Source organism: Gymnoscopelus microlampas (assembly GCF_963454915.1).
Source record: "Gymnoscopelus microlampas genome assembly, chromosome: 5".
NCBI classification, from domain to species: Eukaryota; Metazoa; Chordata; class Actinopteri; order Myctophiformes; family Myctophidae; genus Gymnoscopelus; species Gymnoscopelus microlampas.
The window spans coordinates 24,095,302-24,120,018 of record NC_139942.1 but is presented as its reverse complement, the minus strand read 5'-3'; the positions used below and the strand labels follow the sequence as shown (position 1 = coordinate 24,120,018).

Genomic DNA, 24,717 nt, shown 5'->3' with positions numbered 1-24,717 from the left:
TGCTCTCTCTCGCTCACTCTCTCTTGCTCCTTACTTGAATGTGGAGAACATAAGCCTCAGAACTTGTTTAGTTCCCGATAGACTGTGAAACCCCAGACACCACAGGGAGTAGCAGTGTGTCAGGGTTTTTCTTTTAATGTCTCATTCATCTCATCCAATGCCATGTATGCTTGTCTGGTAAATGGAAAGCAATGGCGCAGACTGTGTCTGCATTCTGGCCATATAATGGTAAAGGTATTGTTTTCCTTCCTGATGGTTAGTGTGTTCATGTAATATTATACAGTAATGTCTAATGTCCGAGAATTCACAATAGCATTTATGTGTTCATCTCATTTTAAGCTTCAATAATTCAACACTGACCTTGCTCAGTTGTCTATGTCCGATATGTGGTTCTCTATCTGAAATGAAAAGGTAAAAAACTGATTATGAAGGTGTCATCAGTTTTTCACACAGGGCTGTGTTGTTCCTCTAATCTAAACATGGATTTTGTGCTTCTGACAGTAGTTTGATAGTAGGCCTACATCTAACATGTTGCTGATTACAGAATAGAATACAGTATCTAGAATTAAGAATGCGTAACTAATTAACCACTTTCAACCTGGTGTCCCTATTTTGGGCATGTCATTATAAGCAAGAATTGTCACGCTCACAACACATCGCATCGCAATGAGTTTGAGCTTGTAGATTGGCTATTTTCATTATTTATCATACAATTAATGATATACTGTAGGATTAAAGTGGGTAGTGACATTTATGAGCCTTTTGTTAACAGCTGTTACATCCAGAATGCATAATTCGTCACATTTTGTAGAAAATGCTCAGTCGCGACAGTCAAAAATGCTGGTGTCTGCATTGCTGGGATATTTACAGTACCACAATAACACAAAACCAGTGGTTATAGGGATTAAGTGGAGGAGGCAACAACAAAAGATGAGCTTGTAGCATTAGAATTATGTCCTCCCTGACAAAGAAAAATAATCCTGTACAGTCATAGGATGTTCATTTTAGACTACCAGAGGGGGTGGGGGATCAGGAAATTAGACGCAGTAATTCCCTTCTCATTGTCACTAGGGGTGCAACAGTTAATCAAACTGATCAAACAGGCGTGAGTAAAGTACTGAATATCTGTACTCTATACTATAAAAAATACTCAAGTAAGTAGATTACCGGCTCAACAATATAACCGAATAAAGAGTCTAAGTAAAAAAGGTACATGAAAAGTACTTGTTCCTTTAAGAAACTACTTTTTTTTTGGTGACACGTTCCCACGCACGCACGCACGCACGCACGCAGTGCTGTTACTGAATCCATTGCCCTTGCATTTGCTTCAGTGATAGCACAGCTGTAAATGGTTACTTGGCCTATTCACCATGTCAGTGGCACCTTCATCTTCAAACTCATCATCGCCACCATCCGTCATTTCGCCCGCCTCCACCTCAGCCAGCCCCTCCCCTTCCTCCTCCGCAGAGAGGTTCGCTTGGTCGTCATGGAGACACTCATACGCCTCCTCCTGTTTTCTTTGCACCTCTGGAAAAAAAACAAGGGAGAGAATGACATGTGTGTGTGTGTGTGTGTGTGTGTGTGTGTGTGTGTGTGTGTGCGCGCGCGTGCGTGTGTGTGTGTGATTGAGAGAGCGAGAGAGGAGAGGAGAGACAGATCTTCAGTCAGTGTCAGAGCACGGTGACCTCAGTGGTCGCTACTCCAAAGAAGATAAAGACTTTTATTCATTGGATGGGTTTCTTTTCCATGCCCAGCATGCACTCTTTCATGTTCTCCTACACCCCAACACCCCTCCCCTGCTCTCATCTCACCAGCATCAGAGCGATGTTGTCTCTCTATCTTCTCCAGACGTCCCAGCAGAGAGTCAATCCTGGTCTTGATCTGCAACAGCTCTTTCTTTATGGTCAGAAGTTGGTCCGTCTTCACTGTGAGCACATGTGGATGAAAGTGAAAGAGCATAAATAATGTCATGTTTACAGAATATTATACATACTAGTGCAAATGTATGCTTATTATACTGTGCATGTTGGGATGTACTACTTAATATGGCTTAACAAAAGTAACAGCAAACGTAACTGGTGCCCAAGCAGAAGTTAAGGTATATTATGATTTGATTTTTTCTTAAATTATTAAAGTGTCATGCTTCCAAGGAAGCCCAGCCCATATGGACTTACAGGACACTTTTACATTTCATTTGACCTAAACAACGAACCAACATAATAATTCACAAACAATGAACAAACAAATAACAAACTAAAACACTCAAGCTTCATACTGTATACAATATATTATTGTATACAGTATGAATACATTCAAACGTCTGTGACTGTAATTCTTGGTCAACACTGACTTAATTATGAGTTTTTATAACTTTGGACAAAATGTAATCAAACAATAAGTCTAAAAATAAAGCCGGGATGATGGTGAATAGACAATGACATGTATTGACATTGGTATGGTTCTTTGATATCAGTCAGACTGCTAACTGAGAAAAGGCAATGGCTTAAAGCAGAGAGGGAGAGAGAGAGAGAGAGAGAGAGAGAGGTGAAACACATATTAAATTAAATTAAGGAGATGAAAGGAATGAACGAGGCAAAGAGAGATGGAGAGAAAGAACGACAGGATAAGAAAAACATACGCTTAGGGCCTGTCACAGGGGACCCAGCACTGAGCGCTCTGGGAGAGGAAGAGGAGGAAGAGGAGGAGGAAGAACAGATCCTGATGGGAAAGGAGGATTTGGCACGGCGTGTGGAGGGCACAACAAGTCGGGAGCGCTTGATTGGGATCACTGCCCGAGTCGGGGGCACCACGCGACCGTGGTACTCAAAGAGTCTGGAGGGACATGGGGAGGGAAAGGTGTCTTAGATGATCCAAAACGCAATCAATAACTTACCTGGGGTTTATCTATTTCTGAAATATAAAAAGAATGATGTCATTTTGTCAACAAAGACGTACTCTAGGTTAGCTCTATCATTCTCAAAAAAGTGCCATCATTTATTCTAATGTTGCGACATAAACCCTTTAAAACTGTTTTTAATAGTATGACAGCTGACACTTTTCCTCTATTCTGGAGATTTTGCGTTGGGAAAGGAAGCCCTTTGTGAGGCTACTCATACTGCAGGCCATTGTTCTCAACATGTCGTCTAGACACACTCAAGCGTCCTTGAGGGGGTTCCAGGGTGTACAAATGGAGACTGTACAAATGGAAACAAATGAACCCGTAATTTGTACACTCTCATCAGAGTTAAATTAACACTGAGGATTGTGCTGTGTTAATGCAGTGTTAAGGGATAAAAATTGTTTAAAATGGGCCTAATGCATTTCAAACAGGAAGTCCTTGAAATTAGAAAGGTTGAGAATCACTACTGTAGGAAAGTATAATATTGCAGCACAGGGGCATACAATACTTCAAGGAAAGCATATCTCTGGCTTCAATTACTGGAAATGGACAGCAAAGCACACTTCACCAAGTTGGTATTCTTTCAATAGCCACTCATATGGTCCTGGTTTTTGCTATTCACCATTTGAACAACAACAAGCTCTTAAAGCTCTTATTACATACACAGCAAAAATGTCTAGGGTTATGGAGGTGTACACTGAATAACAGTATGGTCACACCATCACATTTTGTTCCCAGTTGCCTGAAGCATACCACATTGCAATAACGGCAGTAAAGACTCAGAGCTGAATGATTCGTCTTTCAGGGATACTGCAAAGTGGAGGATGTAACCAAACCAATGTAAATGTCAGAAAGAAGAAGCATTTTCTTCTTCGCTTGCGTAAGCGACTGGTCATGACATTCAGCACCCAAGCATCATTAGCAAACTCAATAGAGAGGAATGAACATTTCCCCCAAATGACATCCATTATGCCTGGATGTGGCAATTTCGCTAAAAATGTCCCTTTCTGTAAGTTGTTAACTTGAAGGGGGGCAGCTAAGGACAAATTATCTGTGACAAGTAACTTAGGGTAAGAAAAGGTTAATGCTGAAAGTATAGGGTATCTGTGCTGTTGTTTACTGTTGACATCAAATATCTTCTAGGTCTGCAACATAAATTATTTGCATAGTCGATTAATCTGTTGTTTATTATTTCAGTTATTCAGTTAATCTATATGATTAATTTATACCAAACATGTGGTAAAGTTATCTACCACTAAACAGATACAGCAGTCAAAATCATGTTTCATTTTGTAATATGGAACAGAGACAAGCACTGACATTTTGTTGAGGTTGTAAATAGCACATACTGTATGGTCCCAAACAAGATAGCTCAAAAACTGTATACTTGCTGGATTACCATGGAATTTTCTGTGCATTTTTATGCCCCCTAGGAGAAGAACCCTACTGATTTTTCATAACTACAAGCCATTCCCTCTAGTGTCACTCTCAGGCAAAAATGTTCACCTGCTCAGAAGCTATATACATTTTTAATGGGCAGATTGTCATGAAACTAGTTGAGTGCTGCTGAACATAACTGATTGTGGTGTCCCCATGGCCTTTCCTCTCGTGCTTTGTTACAGCTGCCAATGAGGTAATGCTTGTTATCTGTCTGTGTGTCTGTAACAGTATCTCCAAACGTTATGTTATATTCTTGTTGATATTGTTTTCTATACTTTAAAAGAAAAGACAGAACTCCTGTACTGTCCTTAGGCTTGCAGTGAACTTTATTTGAGATAAAATGTTTCCTTCCTTAGATCTTCGTCAGGTAAAGCTGATAAAACTTAAACAATCCTGAATCACAGAGATAAGTTGATCCAAACATTTCAAGTAGAAGGTCTGCCCTCTGCAGCTGGGTTCTTCTCCATGTGCAGCAGATTCCAGAATCCTCCAAATTCCATGGGGATTGCAACGGTTTTGTGAAAACAGGCTGTTTTGCGGCTAGCTGGGATTTCAGTTATTTTCTTTTTCTAAGTTCGATGTTTCTTTGCCAATGCTGTTTAACACAGTAGTTGCAGATAAGACAGAGGTTGACAAAACAATTACACTCTTCCCTTTCTGTGTGCAAAAGTGAGGGAGCCAATAAGGGAGGGCTTACCTTCCCATACAGAGAAGTGATTTATTGGGATTCACAAATAGATAAGCGATTCTGAGTGTGATTATATAACTGACAAAATGATTTTCATGGTTTTGTGTAGGTTTTTCAAAACTTCAAGCAATCGACTTGGAAGCCTGTTGTGCAAAGCTTATGTGGTGTAAGGAGCAGCTTGGCCAACGAAAGTGTGTGTGTGTGTGTGTGTGTGTGTGTGTGTGTGTGTGTGTGTGTGTGTGTGTGTGTGTGTGTGTGTGTGTGTGTGTGTGTGTGTGTGTGCGTGTGCGTGCTAACAAAACTTTTAGAGTCTTAAGGAGCTCACACCAGACACAATGTGATATTTTAGTTACAGTAAGTCAATGTACTGTAAAGACGCAACATCAAGATTTCAACAGTATTTGATTTTGTGCCAGGAGTGACGACGTGACTAGAGCAAATCACGCTGGTTGAAAATGTAGAAAATATCGTTCCAAGTCCGGTGTGAATGCAACAGAGCAACGTGTTTCCTGTGAGTCAAACAACATGATTATATGTATTGCTTCCGGTGTGAATGCACCTTTAGTCTTATAATACACCACTATTATTCAATCACTAACATTTTAATTGATACATTTTCTGTCAATCAATGAAATGATTATTCAATTGATCGATTCACCCCTAATACTTTGGTACATACCTGCTGTAGAAGTCATCCCTGTAGTAGTCGTAATCAAATTCATAGCCACTGTGAAAACAATAAGTATGTTTTACTATTGAGGTTCGTGTTAATGCAGTCGCACCTGAAGAAGCAGGACCAAGCATGCAATAGAAGAAGAAAATAATGCTAGCACGGACCATACTCGCCCCCTGCCCATAAATACCCATCCAACAGTATGTGTCTTGATATAGATTCTAAATAGGAACTGTTGAAATGTTTAAGTATTTGTCTGCACTAGCTGTTAGATATTGTGGAATTGTAAAACAAATATTGTATTCTAATGCTTGGCATCTCGCATATTAAATAGTAATTGGTATTCTAAGTTAACTGCACCCTACAGACCTAGATGGCCTGTTTGTAACAGATGTTTAAGTAAACACATTCACCAGGAAGTTAGTGCGGCAAGAAAAATAGAGCAGTATAGTAAAATCAGACTTATGCAGCAACCAACCAACCTGTAGAGAGAAGAGAGAGGCCTCTTGGAGCCAACCTTTGGTCTGTAGGGTTTAGGTTCTCCTGCCATGTTGATGTCTGCAAAAAGAGAATATAAAAATTATAATTCTACTATAAATGCGTGCAATCTATGCACGCATGCATGCAAGTGTATCTATAGTTCACGTATCTCAAGAACTGTCCAACCGATCTAGGGCCCAGATGGCATTTTTGAAGTGGGGGGGTCGAACCTGAAATTCCCTACACCCCTATACCCCTGCCCGTTAGTCTCTGAACTTCAATTCATAGTCTTTTACGTTAGTCACGTTATTACAAGCTCGGTGGCCTTGTGGTTAGAGAGTCCATCCTGAATCTGGGAGATCGGGGTTCAATCCCTGTGCCGGCGTATCACTGATACCCAAGACTATAGAAATGGGACCCACTGCCTCCCTGCTTGGCACTCAGCGTCAAGGGTTGGATTAGGGGCAAGTCCCTGTGACGTACTAGCGTCATGTTCTGGGGGTGTACTTGTGCATCAAGCTGTCTCACGCTGCAGAAACAGGAGACAGGCTCGGCCACATATGGCTCACATGGTTTGGAGATTATTGGCTTGACAATGGTTCTGTCAAGAGAGGAGAGAGAACAAAGAACAAAATAGACCTTCTATCTCTCTTTCTCTGTCTCTCCATCTCTCTTACTCTAAGCCCACCCCGCCCCACACCCATCTGTCTCTCTAATGGACAAGAGCTGTATGGATGCTCTCTGGTACAGAGATACAGACAGTGGTATCACAGTGTGTCCTCAGACAGTAGCCATTAGCGGCCAGTAGGACGTGAGGAATGGTTAGTGCTGTAGAGTGGGTTCTGTTCCAGTCCCCTGCTGAGGTCACTAATGCGAGAGTAGAGCACTGAAAAGCACTCGAAATTAATGTCATTCCACCCCGACAGGGACATACTGTACGGCTGATTAATTACAGTCATTACCCTAATCGTATACAAAATATTGCGTGAGTGTGTGCTCGCGTGCTAAAGTGTGCGTGTGGCTATGTGGCTATTTGTGCATGTCCATAAAATGCCGGGAGATGGAGGATAATGTCTTGCTAAGCGATAGCCAAGAAGAGTTTGATTGATAATGTATATGTCGTGTCGCATTGAGAGTGAACATCAAAAGTAAAGTAACTTTTTCGCTGACGTCATTATGAATAAATAGGTTGCACAAAAACAGCAGCTATTTGGGTTCATTGAGAGCAAAAAGAGATCATGCCAGATATACAGCACCTGGCGTGCTGCACTTGTGCATGACTATGTTATTATTACAGTATATAGGCCAGGCGGGTGAATGTGAGCATAGTAATTTTCCCCACTCTTAATAATTACTGTTTGTGCCTTTGAGAAAGGCACGTGAACCGCAAATGCTCCAGAGTCACCGTTCACGTATGATACACGCGACTCGATTGTCATGAATGTGAAGCGTTTGAACAGTTACTGAAATAGGCCATTGCTACTGTGCAGTAAAATCCTCAGTGTTAATGTATCCGATTGTAAGTCTAAGAGTGTGTAATGTGTACAGATTTTTCTCACAGTTAAATTAACAGGATGTTTTGTATGAGGAAGTTTGTTAGTATGACTGTCAGCTGATGGTTAATTAGTCTCACTCTGTCAGGTGATAGTTAATTAGTCTCACTCTGTCAGGTGATAACTGATTAGTCTCACTCTGTCAGGTGATAGTTAATTAGTCTCACTCTGTCAGGTGATAGTTAATTAGTCTCACTCTGTCAGGTGATAGTTAAATAGTCTCACTCTGTCAGGTGATAGTTAATTAGTCTCACTCTGTCAGGTGATAGTTAATTAGTCTCACTCTGTCAGGTGATAGTTAATTAGTCTCACTCTGTCAGGTGATAGTTAATTAGTCTCACTCTGTCAGGTGATAGTTAATTAGTCTCACTCTGTCAGGTGATAACTGATTAGTCTCACTCTGTCAGGTGATAGTTAATTAGTCTCACTCTGTCGGGTGATAGTTAATTAGTCTCACTCTGTCAGGTGATAGCTGATTAGTCTCACTCTGTCAGGTGATAGCTGATTAGTCTCACTCTGTCAGGTGATAGCTGATTAGTCTCACTCTGTCAGGTGATAGTTAATTAGTCTCACTCTGTCAGGTGATAGTTAATTAGTCTCACTCTGTCAGGTGATAACTGATTAGTCTCACTCTGTCAGGTGATTGTTAATTAGTCTCACTCTGTCAGGTGATAGTTAATTAGTCTCACTCTGTCAGGTGATAACTGATTAGTCTCACTCTGTCAGGTGATAGTTAATTAGTCTCACTCTGTCGGGTGATAGTTAATTAGTCTCACTCTGTCAGGTGATAGCTGATTAGTCTCACTCTGTCAGGTGATAGCTGATTAGTCTCACTCTGTCAGGTGATAGCTGATTAGTCTCACTCTGTCAGGTGATAGCTAATTTGTCTCACTGTGTCAGGTGATAGCTAATTAGTGTCACTGTGTCAGGTGATAGCTTGTAATTAGTCCCACTCTGTCAGGTGATAGTTAATTAGTCTCACTGTGTCAGGTGATAGCTAATTAAAAGGCCTCTCTCTCTCTTCTCTCTGATTTCCTCTTGGCAATTACTTGGCCATAATTACTTAGTGTGTCTACTCTAAATGATTCTTTAGTGTGAGTGTTTAGCTAAATCAGAAATGTAATCAAGTTCTATAGCAGCGTGATCCACACAGTAAACTCCTGAGTGTAGGTGTGTGTGTGTGTGTGTGTGTGTGTGTGTGTGTGTGTGTGTGTGTGTGTGTGTGTGTGTGTGTGTGTGTGTGTGTGTGTGTGTGTGTGTGTGCGTGCGTGCGTGCGTGCGTGCGTGCGTGCGTGCGTGCGTGCGTGCGTGCGTGCCCAATTGCTCCCATGTGTATCTATTTTAGTTAACTACAGCATGTACTTGAGGTGTGGAAGTCAGACTCAGAATCACAGTGGAAGAAACAAAATTACACAAGACACAGACCATGAGAGTTACAAAAGGCTTATGCATGCTTAACCTCACACACACGCACGCACGCACGCACGCGCGCACACACACACACACACACACAGCAGAATTGACTTTCAAATAATTTTAATTTCATATAAAGCACTATATGAGCTGGCCCCAAATTACTGTCCTATCAGGACATTGTAAAACTAAGGGGTTTTGAATACTTTATTAGTCAGACATGTAAACAGCATGAGGTACAGTCTGAATAAAACCGAGTCCCCAGTAGGAGGGCAGTCAGTTTATTTATTTATGTATGTATATATATGTATGTATATTATCTTGTAATGTGTTCACATTCTGTGCAATTTTCATATCTATTCTTTTATCCAGTTTGTTTTCTTCTGTCTTTAACTACCTATGAGCTGTTTTTATTGGTTTGTAATGATTTGTCAGCGCACACCGCACACACACGTGCACGCACGCACGCACGCACGCACGCACGCACGCACGCACGCACGCACGCACGCACGCACGCACACACACACGCACACACACACACACACACACACACACACACAGTTGAACAGTAGATGTGTTCTAAGAGGCTTTGAATGGTCATCTAAATGTGTATCCATGCAGCATTGTTATTCTGCAGAATATTGCCATAGTTACTGCATTCAAACTCAGTTTCCCTCTTGAATTAGTCTTTCTATTTCACATGTTTTTTTTTTCCTGTAGAGGAACTGTAAATTAAAAGAATCCATTAAATTCCCCCAAGATCTTCACTGATACTAAGGAAATATGCAGAGTCTCAGGAGAGTGCTGAACTGAAGGGTTCACCATGATCCCAACTCATCGCAACGAGACGTGTTGTGAGCTTGTAGATCTGCTATTTTCACTATTCATCATACAACAATGTATATAGGACCTAAGAGGTTAAACCTGATCTTGGCAGGCAAGAGGATGTATTGTGGCTGGAACTGTGGTATTACACAGGTTCTGGAGCAAGTGAGCACTATTTGAAAAAGAGATTGTCTAGGTGGGTACCTGTGTGAATACAAATGTGTGTGTGTGTGTGTGTGTGTGTGTGTGTGTGTGTGTGTGTGTGTGTGTGTGCGTGCGTGCGTGCGTGCGTGCGTGCGTGCGTGCGTGCGTGCGTGTGTGTGTGTGTGTGTGCGAGAGAGAGAGAGAGAGAGAGAGAGAGAGAGAGAGAGAGGAGAGAGAGAGATGTGCAGCATGACAGAGGCTGCAGATTGGAACTGTGCCAGTTTTCTGATTTTCTCCTCTCTCATCTCAAGGACATAAGTGGCCTCTCTGTCAGATCTGAGAACAAGTTTTCGCCAGAATGGCAAGAAGAGTGTGTGTGTGTGTGTGTGTGTGTGTATGTGTGTGTGTGTGTGTGTGTGTGTGTGTGTGTGTGTGTGTGTGTGTGTGTGTGTGTGTGTGTGTGTGTGTGTGTGTGTGTGTGTGTGTGTGTGTGTGTGTGTGTGTGTGTGTGTGTGTGTGTGTGTGTGTGTGTGTGTGTGTGTGTGTGTGTGTGTGTGTGTGTGCGTGCGAGAGAGAGAGAGAGAGAGAGAGAGAGAGAGAGAGATAATGACCTCCGGTTCACCCAAGGGAACAAGCTGCCAACCTGTCAGCTTCTAGACATCAGACACTAAAGACTATTCACCTAGCCGCCACTCACGTGCACAGCGCGCAGTCGTACACGCACGCAAACACAGAAAGATCCAGAATGCATAAGGTCCTAGGCTAGCTTACTCTAATCATGGTTACAGAACCTTGAGGTTATAGGAGGAATATCAACATGGATTAATTTGTTCTAGGCTACAGCCCGTCATTCCATAATGAATTCCTCGTACTTCGATCTTTCACCCTTTTAAGGGAAATGGTTATCTGGCACTTGCATACATTTGGCAGCCCCCGCCCCCCAACCTCATGAGCATCTAATAAAAGTATTTTATCAAACGTGCTGAGCAATGGTCCATTAAGGAGAACCGTATGTGAGTTTGCTAATATTTCTCACTGGTTGCGCTCAGCGCATTACAGCAGAAACTGCAATTAAGCTCGGCCACTCAAGCATGCCGTTATCACAACACCATACGCACAGCCCGCACACACACACACGCAGTAGAAGTGTGCTTTGTCTTAGCGTTGGCATGTGTCGTTTGATGTTCATATTAAATCATAATGGGCATACTGCCATAGCCAAGGGCGAAGATGACTGTCTCTTTGATCGCTGCTGGAGTGTTATGTAGTTTCCTTCCTCTCTGTTTTGGTGACGTTTCATGATGTAACCGCATGATGGGTACGTGCAACGCTCTGCAACAGTCTGACCCCTGTGGGCAGTTCCCTCTGAGACATGATGGGTACGTGCAACGCTCTGAAACAGTCTGACCCCTGTGGGTAGTTCCCCCGAAACACACTTGTTGTCCAGCTGTGTTACCAGCCGGCAAGAAAGGCACACAACTGCAGAGTAAAAGCCTCTTCAGTCTCCATGTTCCAACTCTGAGAGCGTACAAATGGATAATGAACACTGAGGACTTTACTGTGTGCCCCCTGCTGAGCCCATTTAACCACATTTAACATGGTGTCCCAGTTTTTGGCATGACATTATAGGTGGGAGATTGTCAAAAAAAAAAGAAGTGATTTGTAGATCTGCTATTTTTGCTATTCGTCTTACAACAAAATCTATAAGGCTTAGGTGGTCATTATAAGCATTAATCTCAGGAACTATCATTCCTGAACCTATCCTTGTAAGATGTGGACTGTTAAGCAGTAGCTATTATAGAAGTAATTCAATTACAATTTTGGCATTTACAGTAGCAGGCGCTCTTATCCAGAGCGTGCCATGATCCCATCATACAGTACACATACATATCTTGCCTCCATCCTGCACAAGAATGGCCCTGCACATATATACATTTCAGGGCAAGAAATTAACATATTTGTTGGTGTGTCCCCAAGCATTATAACTATTTAACTAACTGAAATCATTTCTAGAATAAAATTGCAGATGATGGCTGGTTACCAGCCAAAGCTGCTGTTGCAGTAGATAGACTTACCAGCCACAGGCAAAATTGACCAAGATCCAGCTCCTGTTTATTTCCCAGAGCGAATAGGATGGATTAAAAGGATAAACCATACACCCAACTCCCTTACATAACATCAGCAAATAGTTCTGATTTACAACACGCATTTCTGCCAGGTCATTCCAGGTAAAAGAAAAAAAGAAAAAAGAAAGAAAGAAAAAGAAAAGAAGAAAACAGGACAACCTGAATTCAGAAGTGGAGCACAGCAGGTGGGACTTCAACAGCTACATAATTATCTCAGTGCACACTGAACTGCAAGCAGACTATGCCAAATGTTATGGGTTTGTCTCAGGCCTGATTATTATGATAAAGTAGTGATGTTATCAGTTTTATGTTGAAAACATATTCTTCCTCAGAAACGTCTAATTCTCAATAAAAAGCAACTTCAACTGGATAGAATAAGAAGCAAAAGGTGAACCATTAAAACACTTTAGTTGACATAAATCCATGTAATTAGCCTACTAATTAGATGGATCTGAATTAATTTAGGATAAAAACTCAAAATCTCGGCTGATATAAAAAAGAAGAACACAAAACGATTTTGAAGGGAAAACTACAATAAACAGAACATTATTATTTCCTTTAATGCCCACTGAGCCTTAACAGTCAATCAAAATATGAATCTGGAAATATCTAAATTAACAATATGAAGGCAAACATCATCTAACATCGCCTGGCGATCATCATCGCCCATCGCCCTGGACAGTGATCAAAACGAGCATCATTAATAACAGCACTATACGATTACCTTAAACTATTGTTAACGAAGCGGATGATGATTGACGTCTCATACTTACATCTGTGATTGCGGCGCCTGCCTTTGTACATGGTGATGAGGAGAGAGAGAGAGAGAGACACGGAGGGTGATGATGCTTTGCTGCCTGTTCTCTGCCAAAAATAGACAGCCGGTGTGTCGGGTGTACTTCTACAGCACAGACACAGACTGTACCATCTGTTAAACTACTCCAGGGGGAGCTGTCGACTCGCCAGTGGTGGAAGAAAGAAGCGCTCACATTTTTTACTTAAGTAAAACAAAGTATCAAGCACATCCTATTGTAGAAATCCTCTCCTACAAGTACAAGTCCGGAATTGAAGAATTACTTGAGTAAAAGTACAAAAGTATTGGTATCAAACTGTAGAAAGTTCTCGTTATGCAGAATGTTCCATTTCACAAGTTTTCAAATGTATAAAATCCTTCGGAAATAGCAGATCTAAAAACTCACACAGTGTGAGCGTGTAGATCGACTATTTTGAAATGGCCGAAATGTATATAGGGCTGGGCTGAAGACATGGTTCCTTGACTAAATGTAGCCTACTTAGTTACTTTCCACCACTGTCTGTCGCGTCAACAACTTGGCTATTAGTCAGCTTTCGAAGGTATTACAAATTATAGCCTATAAGGCTAATAAGCGCTGGCAAACGGGGGTTCGTGTGTGGGGGGGCTCACTTTAGATATTAACCAACTTTTAGCAATGCTGTTATGGGTCAGGACCCATTTGTGGGTCGGGACCCATTTTTAAGGGTCGCGACTTGCGAGTAAATATCCCTTTTATTTTTTCCCTCCAAGGTGAGCTTGTTGTAGATCGGCTATTTTCACTAGTTTGGGTCCCGGGAAGACACCAAATCTCATTTTTGGGTCACAAGCTAACCAGTGTTAGCTACTGTCGATCTCTCTCACGCGTGCACGCACGCACACACGCGCGCGCGCGCACACACACACACACACACACACACACACACACACACACACACACACACACACACACACACACACACTATATGGAGTGCAAATCTGCGTATCCAAATAGTTAATTCCCACTGTCTGATCGAGGCCATGTATACCGCAAAATGAAATATTTTGACCCCCACGACATTGTCATTCTATCTGTCCATGATCCTTAAATTGAAAGAGTTGATGGTCTACACACTCTACAGTCTGATTGTGCTGCGCCTGCTGATAAGAAGCTCCGTTCCGTGAGCAACGATAGGACAAGGTTTTATTTTAGCCTTGAAGCCTTTACTTGTAGAGTAGGGTAATTGTTCTATCTAATTACGGAGACTCGGTGCAGCTGTGTCTACAGTGCAGCCACGTTTACAGCGAGAAGCGGTTAGGCGTCTAACAAGAGACTCGTTGAGCATAAAGAGGCTGATTTTATAACGCTTGCGTTGCGTGGTCGGGTATTCTCACAAAATACGTTTCCTCATTGTCTCCTGACTTTTCAGTTGCCTATTATGAAGAAAATGTCAAATAAGATTTTGGGTGCTTACTATTTGCAAGGCAAACGTTATTCTACCCCCTCTAAATCATAAAGTTATTCCAAAAGCCCTCAATCTCTCACCACCCTCCCATCCCATATATCAGCATCTTTCAATGCAAAGCAGGCTAATCCACGGTCCACCTGTAAGCTTTTCTCCAAATCGATCTATCTGACTAATAAACCTGCAGCACAGCGATCCCCAAACAAAATATGGCATAGTCAGTGGTTACGACGAGAGCGTGCCACATGTGTATTGATAATCAATGATAATTATCAGTGGTGGAAAAAGTATTCACATTTTTTACTCAAGTAAAAGTATTCAATACTGCAATGTAGAAATACTCTGCTTGAAGTAAAAGTCCGGAATTCAAAATGCACTTGAGTAAAAGTACAAAAGTATTGGTATCAAAATATACTTATAATGTACCAAAAGTAGAAAGTATTCGTTATGCAGAAGGTCCCATTTCACAACTTTTCAAATGTAGGCTATACAATGTGTACACATATTTTGAAAATAGCAGATCTACAAGCTCACAATGCTTGCACCTGGATGCATTGTGAGCTTGTACATTGGCTATTTTCAAATGGCCGAAATGTATGTGGGGCTGATGGCTGAAGTGGGTAATGTACGTTTTGTAAAAAATAATAAAAATCTACAAACTGGTGACTAAAGTTTTCAATTAATTGTAGTGAAGTAAAAGTATAATATTTGCCTCTGAGATGTAGTGGAGTATAAGTAAAAGTATTGAAAATACTAAAGTAAAAACACCTAAAATAAATAATAAGATAATTATGCAAAACACAGTTCAACAGCCTTGATCAGTGATATTCTGTTGTTCCAGGCATTTGCTGTGCTGCAGCAGCACCATCTAGTGTTCATTCAGGTGGAAAGAAACCATATTAGACAAGACTCCATGAGCAGTCAAGGCAAAACTGAGAGAGCCTCACTAATTCAGAGTGGCACTTCAATGTGAAATGCAATACAAATCTATCATGCTCACAGAAAGCCTGATCTAGATGCTTCAGACTGTCATAATTTGGATACAAGGTGGCATTATGGTTAACAACACTGTTCTGAAATCTGAGTCACAGGTTTGATTTCTACAACTACTAATGAGTCCATAAACAGTCATGGGTCATATACAGGGTGACACTGAAAAATATCCTGCTCTCACTAGTCCCTGAAAGCCCTGAAAATATTAAAGTGAAATGCAGTTTATTTCATGATTCCAACATAATGACAGTAGTTTTACCACTGAAAAAAGTGGACTTTACAATACTATTGGATTTCTTCCTTTCTTTTCTTTAGTGTATAGATATTGAATTGGGAAAGTGAAACAAGACAGTGCACACTTCCCTCAGGAATGCACAAAACAGCTCTCATTCTTGTATCTTAATCATTATATTCACTGTAGATTGACTGAACATATTAATCCATATTCTCACTGTGTAGGCTGAAGTATGACACTACATATATCAGCCTCACATCATATCCACTGTCGATAGTCTACATAAATTCATTGACAATAGATGTGTACTATGTGTATATTACTGCATATTACTGGTGATATATTGTTCATACTTAAAGTGTGCCAATATATTAATAGTTATAAATAATGGTAAATGGCAGATGGCGCATTTATAGCACCTTTCTTCAAAGCGCTTTACAATGTGCATTATATCTATATCTATATCTATATATAAATGTATACATTTATATATACGTATATTCCCGGCCCCAGCTATATGTCATATTGAGTGCTCAATGTGACCGTCTGAGCTGCCATCAGCTGGGTGAAGCTACCGGGCAGGGCTGCTATAACTCCTGAATTTCCCCCAGTACAGACGGATCAATAAAGGTCTATTTATCTATTAAAATGTGCAGTAACTATTTCTCCCCACAGGGAGGCACTCATACTCCATCAGTCAGTACTCCTGGGTTATTACAAGTGGAGAGAGACTACCACAGACACATAATTATGCATACCGTTAACCAATTAAAAGAAGTTCACATCTAATTTATCTGCCTGTACATAATAATCAAGGTGTGCGCTGGAGAAGTGCTGACATTGTCAAATGGGCCCTGAAACCTGTACCCCACTGTTCATCATCACCAGACATCTTCATCAGGACCCAAATAGATCCTGTCTCATCCCAACCACCAGTATGATCGAGTGTCACATCTATTTGCTCGAGCTATTTAGAGTTGTGGCAGCAATCCAGTCATGTCCAAAGGAATTAAATTTAGCACAGTAATTGCCGGTGTGTCAGTACTGTATCTCTCTGCGATTAAATTTACTCAAGCATGGGGCATCCTGATTACTCAGCAGGTTAAGACCAGACCAGTGCCATGTTCTTGTGACTTTACAGGTTAGAATCTCATCTTGTGACCTTTGTCGCGTGTCATACTTTTTCTCTTCCCGGCTCATTCCTGTCACTCTCCACTGTGTAATATATCCAATTAATCATGAATGTCTTTAAAAAATGCCCTTAAAAAAAAGGAAATTAATACATTCACAAGCCTCCTCACCTGTGGTGGCAGTGCTTCTGACATTGTGGCATGACAAAGAAGGCTTATGTTTAAAAGATAAGGTATGGGAACTGCAAGGGCAGAGTTTTGATGGTAGTAGGAGTTCCAGAGTATCACCCTGCTTGGCACCAACAGTTCTTTCCCTGTGTGTGTGTGTGTGTGTGTGTGTGTGTGTGTGTGTGTGTGTGTGTGTGTGTGTGTGTGCGTGCGTGCGTGCGTGCGTGCGCGCGCACGCACGCTCGCGCGCTTGCGTGTGTTTGACTCTGGACAGGCATGGGCAAGGTTGGGAACATTACATTAACTTTGAATGTAATCAGTTTCAGATTACCCTCCTAAATGTATCATTTTTAAGTGATATACTGTAATTATTTCAATCACATCATTAGTACAATGCGATTAAATTACGATTTAAATATGTTTTAATATGATGTGATTACATTACTGTCTAAATACATATTTTAAACCAGTAGAGTAGTGTAGGCTATATGGCCCTCCCACTCTGTCTATCATTGCGTTGTATGTTTATTAGTAGAAATGTGGTGTGAAGCACCATGGTATCATCTTGCCCGGCATTGCCAGGGTTATTGCGCTGACAATGCGTTGCTTTGCGACACATGGTTCAGCGCATTCAGGTACTGGTACTGGTTATTGCGTGGGTGAAATAGGCTCTCTCTCCCTCTCTCTCCCTTTCGTTTTCACAGGGAACTGGGTGGGTGGAGGTGGGGGGGTTCAGTCCTGATGGGATACACCTGTCCTCAGATCTCTGTCACACACACACATACGCACGCACACGCACACGCACACAAACACGCACACGCACACGCACGCGCACGCACACACACACACACACACACACACACACACACACACACACACACACACACACACACACACACACACACACACACACATTCCTTGATAGCTGGGATTGTTTACAGCGTTTAATCATTATTGCCTTCCTGGTCATTAGACATGCAGGCCATGTGGGGACAAAAGTTGATTTCATTTGGTCTGATCATCGTCATCAGATTTCAATTAGCTGCTTTTATTTGTGGCCTGTGGCTATTGTTCATGGCTATTGTTTGGTAAAGGTTTCTGGAAACCACTATTTTGCTTGGATTTACAGTACACTGTTATACACGTTTTACGTTTAACCTCTGCCTTGTTACTTGTGACATTTAATTGCTGTTTGTTCAGGAGTTGTGCTAGGGAAATATTTTGTTTGGTTTCCAGCTATTGTTTTTTTGCTAGAGACATGTTTTTTCCAAGGGTGGGTACATGTTCATCTATTTGTGTGCAACAGCCAGTTTGTCTTTATTGTTGACTGGAGATACAGCTGTCCCTATGTTTTAGCAATGTCTTGCCTTTGGGATTTGCCTATAATCTTTGTGTTATGGCATACCTGGTTAAAGCCAAGCTTGGGAGCACATCCATGTTTTGGGAAAGTTACTGGTTCACTGGTCGTAGAAATTGGGCTTTGGTACAAAAGTACCTGCCCTATAAAGCCAAATGAAGACTAGGGTGGTGTTATATAGGTCAGTATATTTAGGCAGCTTAGTTAGTGGAGATGCTTTCCTGTGAGCTGTCCTGTTTTACCCAGGCTTTCTTTTGCATGTGGGCATTGACACTGTAGTGGTTTCTTGCCCAGCTTGCATTGTGTTATATTAATATGGTCTACACTTGTTTGCAATGACTATGATGGAGGGCTTCATGAATTATACCGAGCTACAGTATTAGGTGAGATACAGTATGGGGCAAGCTACAGAATAGGCTAACGTTTAGCATTTGGTTTAGTCCGATTTCTTTTTATTTGGGCGCTTAAGTGTGGTATGTCTCTTTTGGTGTGTCTCTTTTGGGAATTGCCTAGTGCGTAGTGGGCAACGGAGACGCTTGTTATGTATGGCATCATAGCTATACAGCCTGTTCTGGCTGTGGTACAGTTTGGCACAGGAATTGGCCTGTACATAATCAGAAACTGTTGGCTACTGTATGTCCTGTTTGAACCTGTCATGACATACTTCAACCTGTGTTTGGTTTCTCTGTAGGTTGGCATTGGGACCTGTGTATAATCAAAGACACCTGACTGAGTGGCCCTGTTAGTTATTCTAGTCCAACACTGTTGATTTAATTTTTTTAAGCACCTTTGTTTGTGAAATGCACCTGCATCCTGTTTACTCTTCTGCTGCCAGCTACCTCTTTTTCATACACCCCCTCTCCTTCTCTTAATCTTCTTCCTAGTCACAAGATTGTTGAGGATGGGGGCTGGAGGATGGTGATGCTAGCAGGAAAGAAGGATGCAATGGTTTGGAACAAATTATAGTAGCCTGATGTACACTATCTGTGGTCAACAATACTTTCATAGTGCAATGCCCTAGGCTTAGTATGCCCTAGTATTTAAGTGTCATGGAATGCATGCCCCTTCGGAACAGGCGGTTCTGGAGAACTGATTATCTGATCGACTTCACAACAGAAGACAGGCAGCACTGCTTGCCTGATGCTCCGCTCGCATCTCCGGTGTCTCCTCCTGCCCTCATGTTAAGACCAATTCACACCAGTAGTGTAACGACACTGACATGTTCTGATTGAGCATCGAGTCAGCAAAAAGTTGACGCTAGTGCACTAGCGTCCAACCAATCACCCTCTTCCCCATTTCTCCAACCACCAGAGACAGAATATTATCTACCCAAATTTATGTTTGATATTATATCTCTGCTGTCCGGCAGAAACAAGCTAACTCCAAAATGTAAATTTTTCAGGAAATGAAAAAGTGTGGAGTTAGGAGGTTTTGTTCATCATTGATAAGAACAGCTGAATGGACCTCCAAGCTCACAATGAGGTTGGAGGTCAAAAGGGGGTGGAGCCTGGAGTCAGCAAAACCAGCTAATTCTGCTGGAGTTAGCTGGTTTAGCAGAAAGTTTGAGGATCCAATGGAGTTAGCTGGTTTTGTCAGAAGCGCTTTTTAATGCTTTTCATTGGTTCAATATTTTTGCCAGACCCAGAGGGTCGGCCTACATGAGGCTTTGTCTGTTCCTCTTTCGTCCCTCTTTTGTCCCTCTTTTGTCCATATATGGGCATAAAAGGGACACAGACAGACACATACAGAGATCTCTTTTGTCCCTCTTTCGTCCCTCTTTCGTCCCTCTTTTGTCCATATATGGGTATAAAAGGGACACAGACAGACACATAGAGATCTCTTTTGTCCCTCTTTCATCCCTCTTTTGTCCCTCTTTTCCTTCAACCACTAGGGGTCTTGCAGTACCAGGTCTCCTGGTCCTTGTTTTACCAACACACAGACATAAAGGGTGTTCAATGGCCCTGATTTATGGAAACTAGAACCAGGAGACCTGGTACTGCCAGACCCCTAGTGGTTGAAATCTGAATGGCCGGACTTCGCATGACGTGTGTATCTGTCTGTGTATCTGTCTTCCCATTTATGCCATATATGGAGAGAAGAGGGACAAAAGAGGAAAAGAGGGACAAAAGAGGGATCCGTCTGTCTGTCTGTGTATCTGTCTTCCCATTTATGCCATATATTGAGAAAAGAGGGACAAAAGAGGGACGAAAGAGGGACAGACAAAGCCTCATGTAGGCCGACCCTCTGGGTCGGGCAAAAAATGCAAAAGCGTCAAAATGGAGTTAGCTGGTTTGTGCCGGACAGCAACAATATCATCAACCAAAGAGACAAACAAAATGACAACAAATCATTTGTCAATATCAAAACAGTTAAAACTCTGGCTATCAGTTTCGATCTAGACTCATGAAGCAAATGGTGACACTTGAAAGAATGGTCAAGAAGATGGTAACGTATAATGGAGGTCAGTATCCTTCATTATCCCAGGTCACCTCATAGTCTGGATATTGGGCCTTCAGTTTCTCTGTAGACACAGCATGATTCGCTCTTCCAAATCCTATGGAGTAGCCATAGACATGAATCTTCTTTTCCTGCGGCTCATGACGGATCCTCCCTCCACCGACACACTCACAGTCCAGGAGTCCTCCTTTCTCCAGTTCTACTGACACCTTCTCATAGATGTCAGCATGATACTCTGCCCAGGCATACCCTCGCACAACATCTATCTCTGAGTCATCTTCCTCTTTACTGTGAACTCGTATGAGAACATATTTAAAAACACCCGACGGATCGATGTCTGCTCGCTGAATGTTGGCCATCAATGCTGCAGCCATGGTTTGAGTGCACATTCTACGCTTCTGTCAGCTGCTATGAATGAATATGCTACAAAACCACTGCGTGAAATGGTTTGACACTAATAACCACTTGCTGCTAATTTGGCTAGACTGTACACCTCTATCAGCTCCTCGACCGTCACATTTATGGTTTCACACTCATGTCATTAACATGACATCAGGCATATCCATATTTGGGCATATCTGGGCGCCGACAGAGAGACGCCAGAAGCTACGTCCAATGCCATTGCCAACATTGCCGGAAGTCGGTTCTGGACAACTGCTGATCCAACCAACTTCACACTGGGCGAGCAGATTCAGAGCAGTTATAGATCGTTTTGATTATTACTTGTTTGGTTTAATAGAATGTTGGTTTTATGGGTGAGGCTGTGATGGACCCTCCCACTCAATCTACTCAGTCTACATAAAATAGGACTTGGCTGTTTATTCATACTAAGCATTCAAGTTGTACAGAATGAGCACTGAATAAACCACATAATATATACAGTATATAGCACACACACACACACACACACACACACACACACACACACACACACACACACACACACACACACACACACACACACACACACACACACACACACACACACACACACACACACACACACACACACACACACACACACACACACACACACACACACACACACCCTCAGCCTATGAAATCATGTGATAAATGTTTCTCCTTACTAGTCACTCTTCATGAAGGAATAGCCTAACAGCAACAAGCTACGACCAATGGGATAATACTGTAGCGGGAAGCTGTGACAGTGAGGAATAACCACACAGTATATCAACTGTAGATTATTCTATTGGAAAGAGCCTCCTTTCAAACATTTTTTGCTGAAAATGTCTGAGCATTCTGGGCACAAAATGGAGAGAAAGCACTAACACAATGAGAGGGGTCCCAGAACTGTCAATTCACTTGACTTCCAGTACAATTCCACCCGTGGTTTCGCCCCCAGGTGCACAAAATGAATATCAATCATACAGTCCCTACAATAATGGCCCTCAAGCCCCCTAATTATATAGCACAGCGCCGTGAACATCGCTCAGCCTTGCAGTTTTGCTAATGCCGTACAGAATGGCATGAGCCCAAAATGCATGAAAATGGAATGCTGAGAATGGGATGGAATTTCAGATGTGACCCTGCAGGACTCTTATTCATATTTAATGAGAGCGTAGGCCAGAGAGGACTTGTATTTTCTACAGAGGAGGCACAGAACTGATCAATAAGTAATATAGGAAAGATTTACAGGGATCTGCAGCTGACTGCCCATTTGAGTCCGGCTCGGAAAAGTGTTGTGCCTATTGGTTTTTATTTCTCCACCTCTGGCCACCCGTCTCAAACCCAGTACTTGAGTCAAAGTACTCCTGGTCAACTACAAGTGAAAGGTGCTCAGTCAAATTTGTACTTGTCTTGAGTGCGAGAGTACTTGCATTAAAAATAAAAGTATTCAAAATTACAAATGACAAAGTACACTATCTTTTAAATATCAATGCATTGCCAAAATATTAAAAGATTTTCCAAAAATCTTCAAGAAATATAAATAATAGTGGATTCGTCCTTGAAATTTGTCTTTGAAATGTAATGTGATGAGTGACAGTCTTAAAGGTCTACAGTTGTGTTCATTAACTGTGAGATTTTGATTGTGTAGCCAATATGTGTATCAGAAAAATGCGAATTTGCATCTCAAGCAAAACACACGCTGAATGGTTCCCAAAGCTACTATACTTGCCATGCCCTGGCCTCAGATAAGTGGAAGAAAATATACTGGATGGATGGATGTTCTTTAAATAAGCTAATGTGCCAGGGTTATACCGGGTCAAATCTGATCAAGTTTTTGCTTTGAAGTCTTGAGTCATGTTGAGTCTTCAGTCAAGTCACAAGCAAGTCAAGTCTCACAGCAGAGGAGCCAAACTCAATTCACAATCAGAAGTCCTGATTTTCACAGCTTAAATTAAACTTGTCCAAGTCTAAGTCTCCAGCTAGACATGCCTATGTACAGTATGCACCAATATACACACCCAAGCATTAAATGTGAGCGGCATTATACAGTAGGTCATACACAACTCCAGATACAATAAAGCCATGGTGTTAAGATTACCTAGTGATTGTCCGGCGATGACCCTGGTATTCTCCAAAGTCACGGCGGCACGGGCGTTCCTCTCGCTGACATACTGGACGAAGGCGAAACCCTTGTGGACTGAGCAGCCGACGATCTTTCCGTACTTGGCGAAGAGGGCCTCGATGTCAGCCTTGGTGACGACTGCAGTGTTGAGGTTGCCGATAAAGACACGAGAGTTGAGGGACCGCGGGTCATTCTTGTTGGTCACGTTGCTGGTCTGGGTCTTCCCAGTCATCCTAATCCTACTTCACTGCCTGCTGGGAGAAGACATGACAGACACTGGTTTAGACAGCTACAGTAGGAGGGTGAACACAGAGAGCTTATGGGAAATATGTTGTGATCAGAGGTGAAGAAAGACTTAAGAATACATTACATTGATCATAGCAGAGGTTTGTGTTAAGTTAACAGAAAGTGTAACATATTGGCCAAACTGACTGTTTTGGCCCATTTTTACACTTAATTAATTAACACTGAGGATTTTACTGTGGGGTTGGAATTGGTCACAGCAATATAATGTTGGTCATAAAAACAACTTAACTAACGTATATATTATATACCTATGAATACAGTAAACATGTACCTACTCACTCAAGTCTGCATGTTCTCTCTCTTCCCCTCTCCTGCTCTATCTCTCAGCCATAGAAATGCACTTCCATACTTATTCAACCTGAAAACTATTGCTTACACGAGACAATGGCAATTAGACTGTATATTATATTAAACTGTCTTTACATATCTGTAAGAGACACACACACATACAGCATGTGCATATTTCACCAGATGGTCTTTTATACAGTCTGATGAGTGTACAGTAGGTTCCCATTCACTATGTCCTGCTTGACCTTCCAATACAGTATACGTTTCACTACATCACTCTTCATCGTAACTTACCAGAGGATCCGCTCCTCTAGAGGAACAGAGTATTAGTACAGAATGTTATAAGCGGGATAGGCTCTTGATATGCCCTTGATAGGCCCTTGATTGGCTCTTGATTGGCTCTTGAAAGGCTCTTGATAGGCCCTTGATAGGCCCTTGTCAATCTGACACATCTCAATTCATATGAGAAAACTTGTATGCCTGCAAGTAGCACAATGTACCTGAAAATAACTGTGGAATCCTGAATTGAATTGTGCATACTACTGTGACATTTTACAATTGATAAAAGTAGACTAAACTAGACTCCACTGCAATTCACATAAAAAACATGCATCACTTGAGCAAAATTGACAGAACCTTGTGTGCCCTCTTAGTTGTTTGTAGCGGGAGTGCACCAAAGACAGCTTCATTACTTTGAAATACTGTAGAACGCGTGGGCATCAGGAAGTAATACTGTAGGTTCAGTTGGACCCTTCAGACTGCATGTGTCTCCGGGGA

The 24,717-nt window shown here is 41.8% G+C and overlaps 1 protein-coding gene across 1 annotated transcript; it reads right to left on the bottom strand.

Moving 5' to 3' along the window:
- Positions 1-365: 365 nt before the first annotated feature.
- Positions 366-23,578, bottom strand: LOC311044805 (RNA-binding Raly-like protein; the record flags this gene model as incomplete). Its single annotated transcript, XM_084056614.1, has 7 exons — positions 366-398; positions 1,370-1,527; positions 1,812-1,925; positions 2,639-2,832; positions 5,707-5,754; positions 6,183-6,258; positions 23,323-23,578. The coding sequence occupies 7 exons, from the start codon at positions 23,576-23,578 to the stop codon at positions 366-368; spliced, it is 879 nt and encodes a 292-aa protein (XP_083912740.1).
- Positions 23,579-24,717: the final 1,139 nt, after the last annotated feature.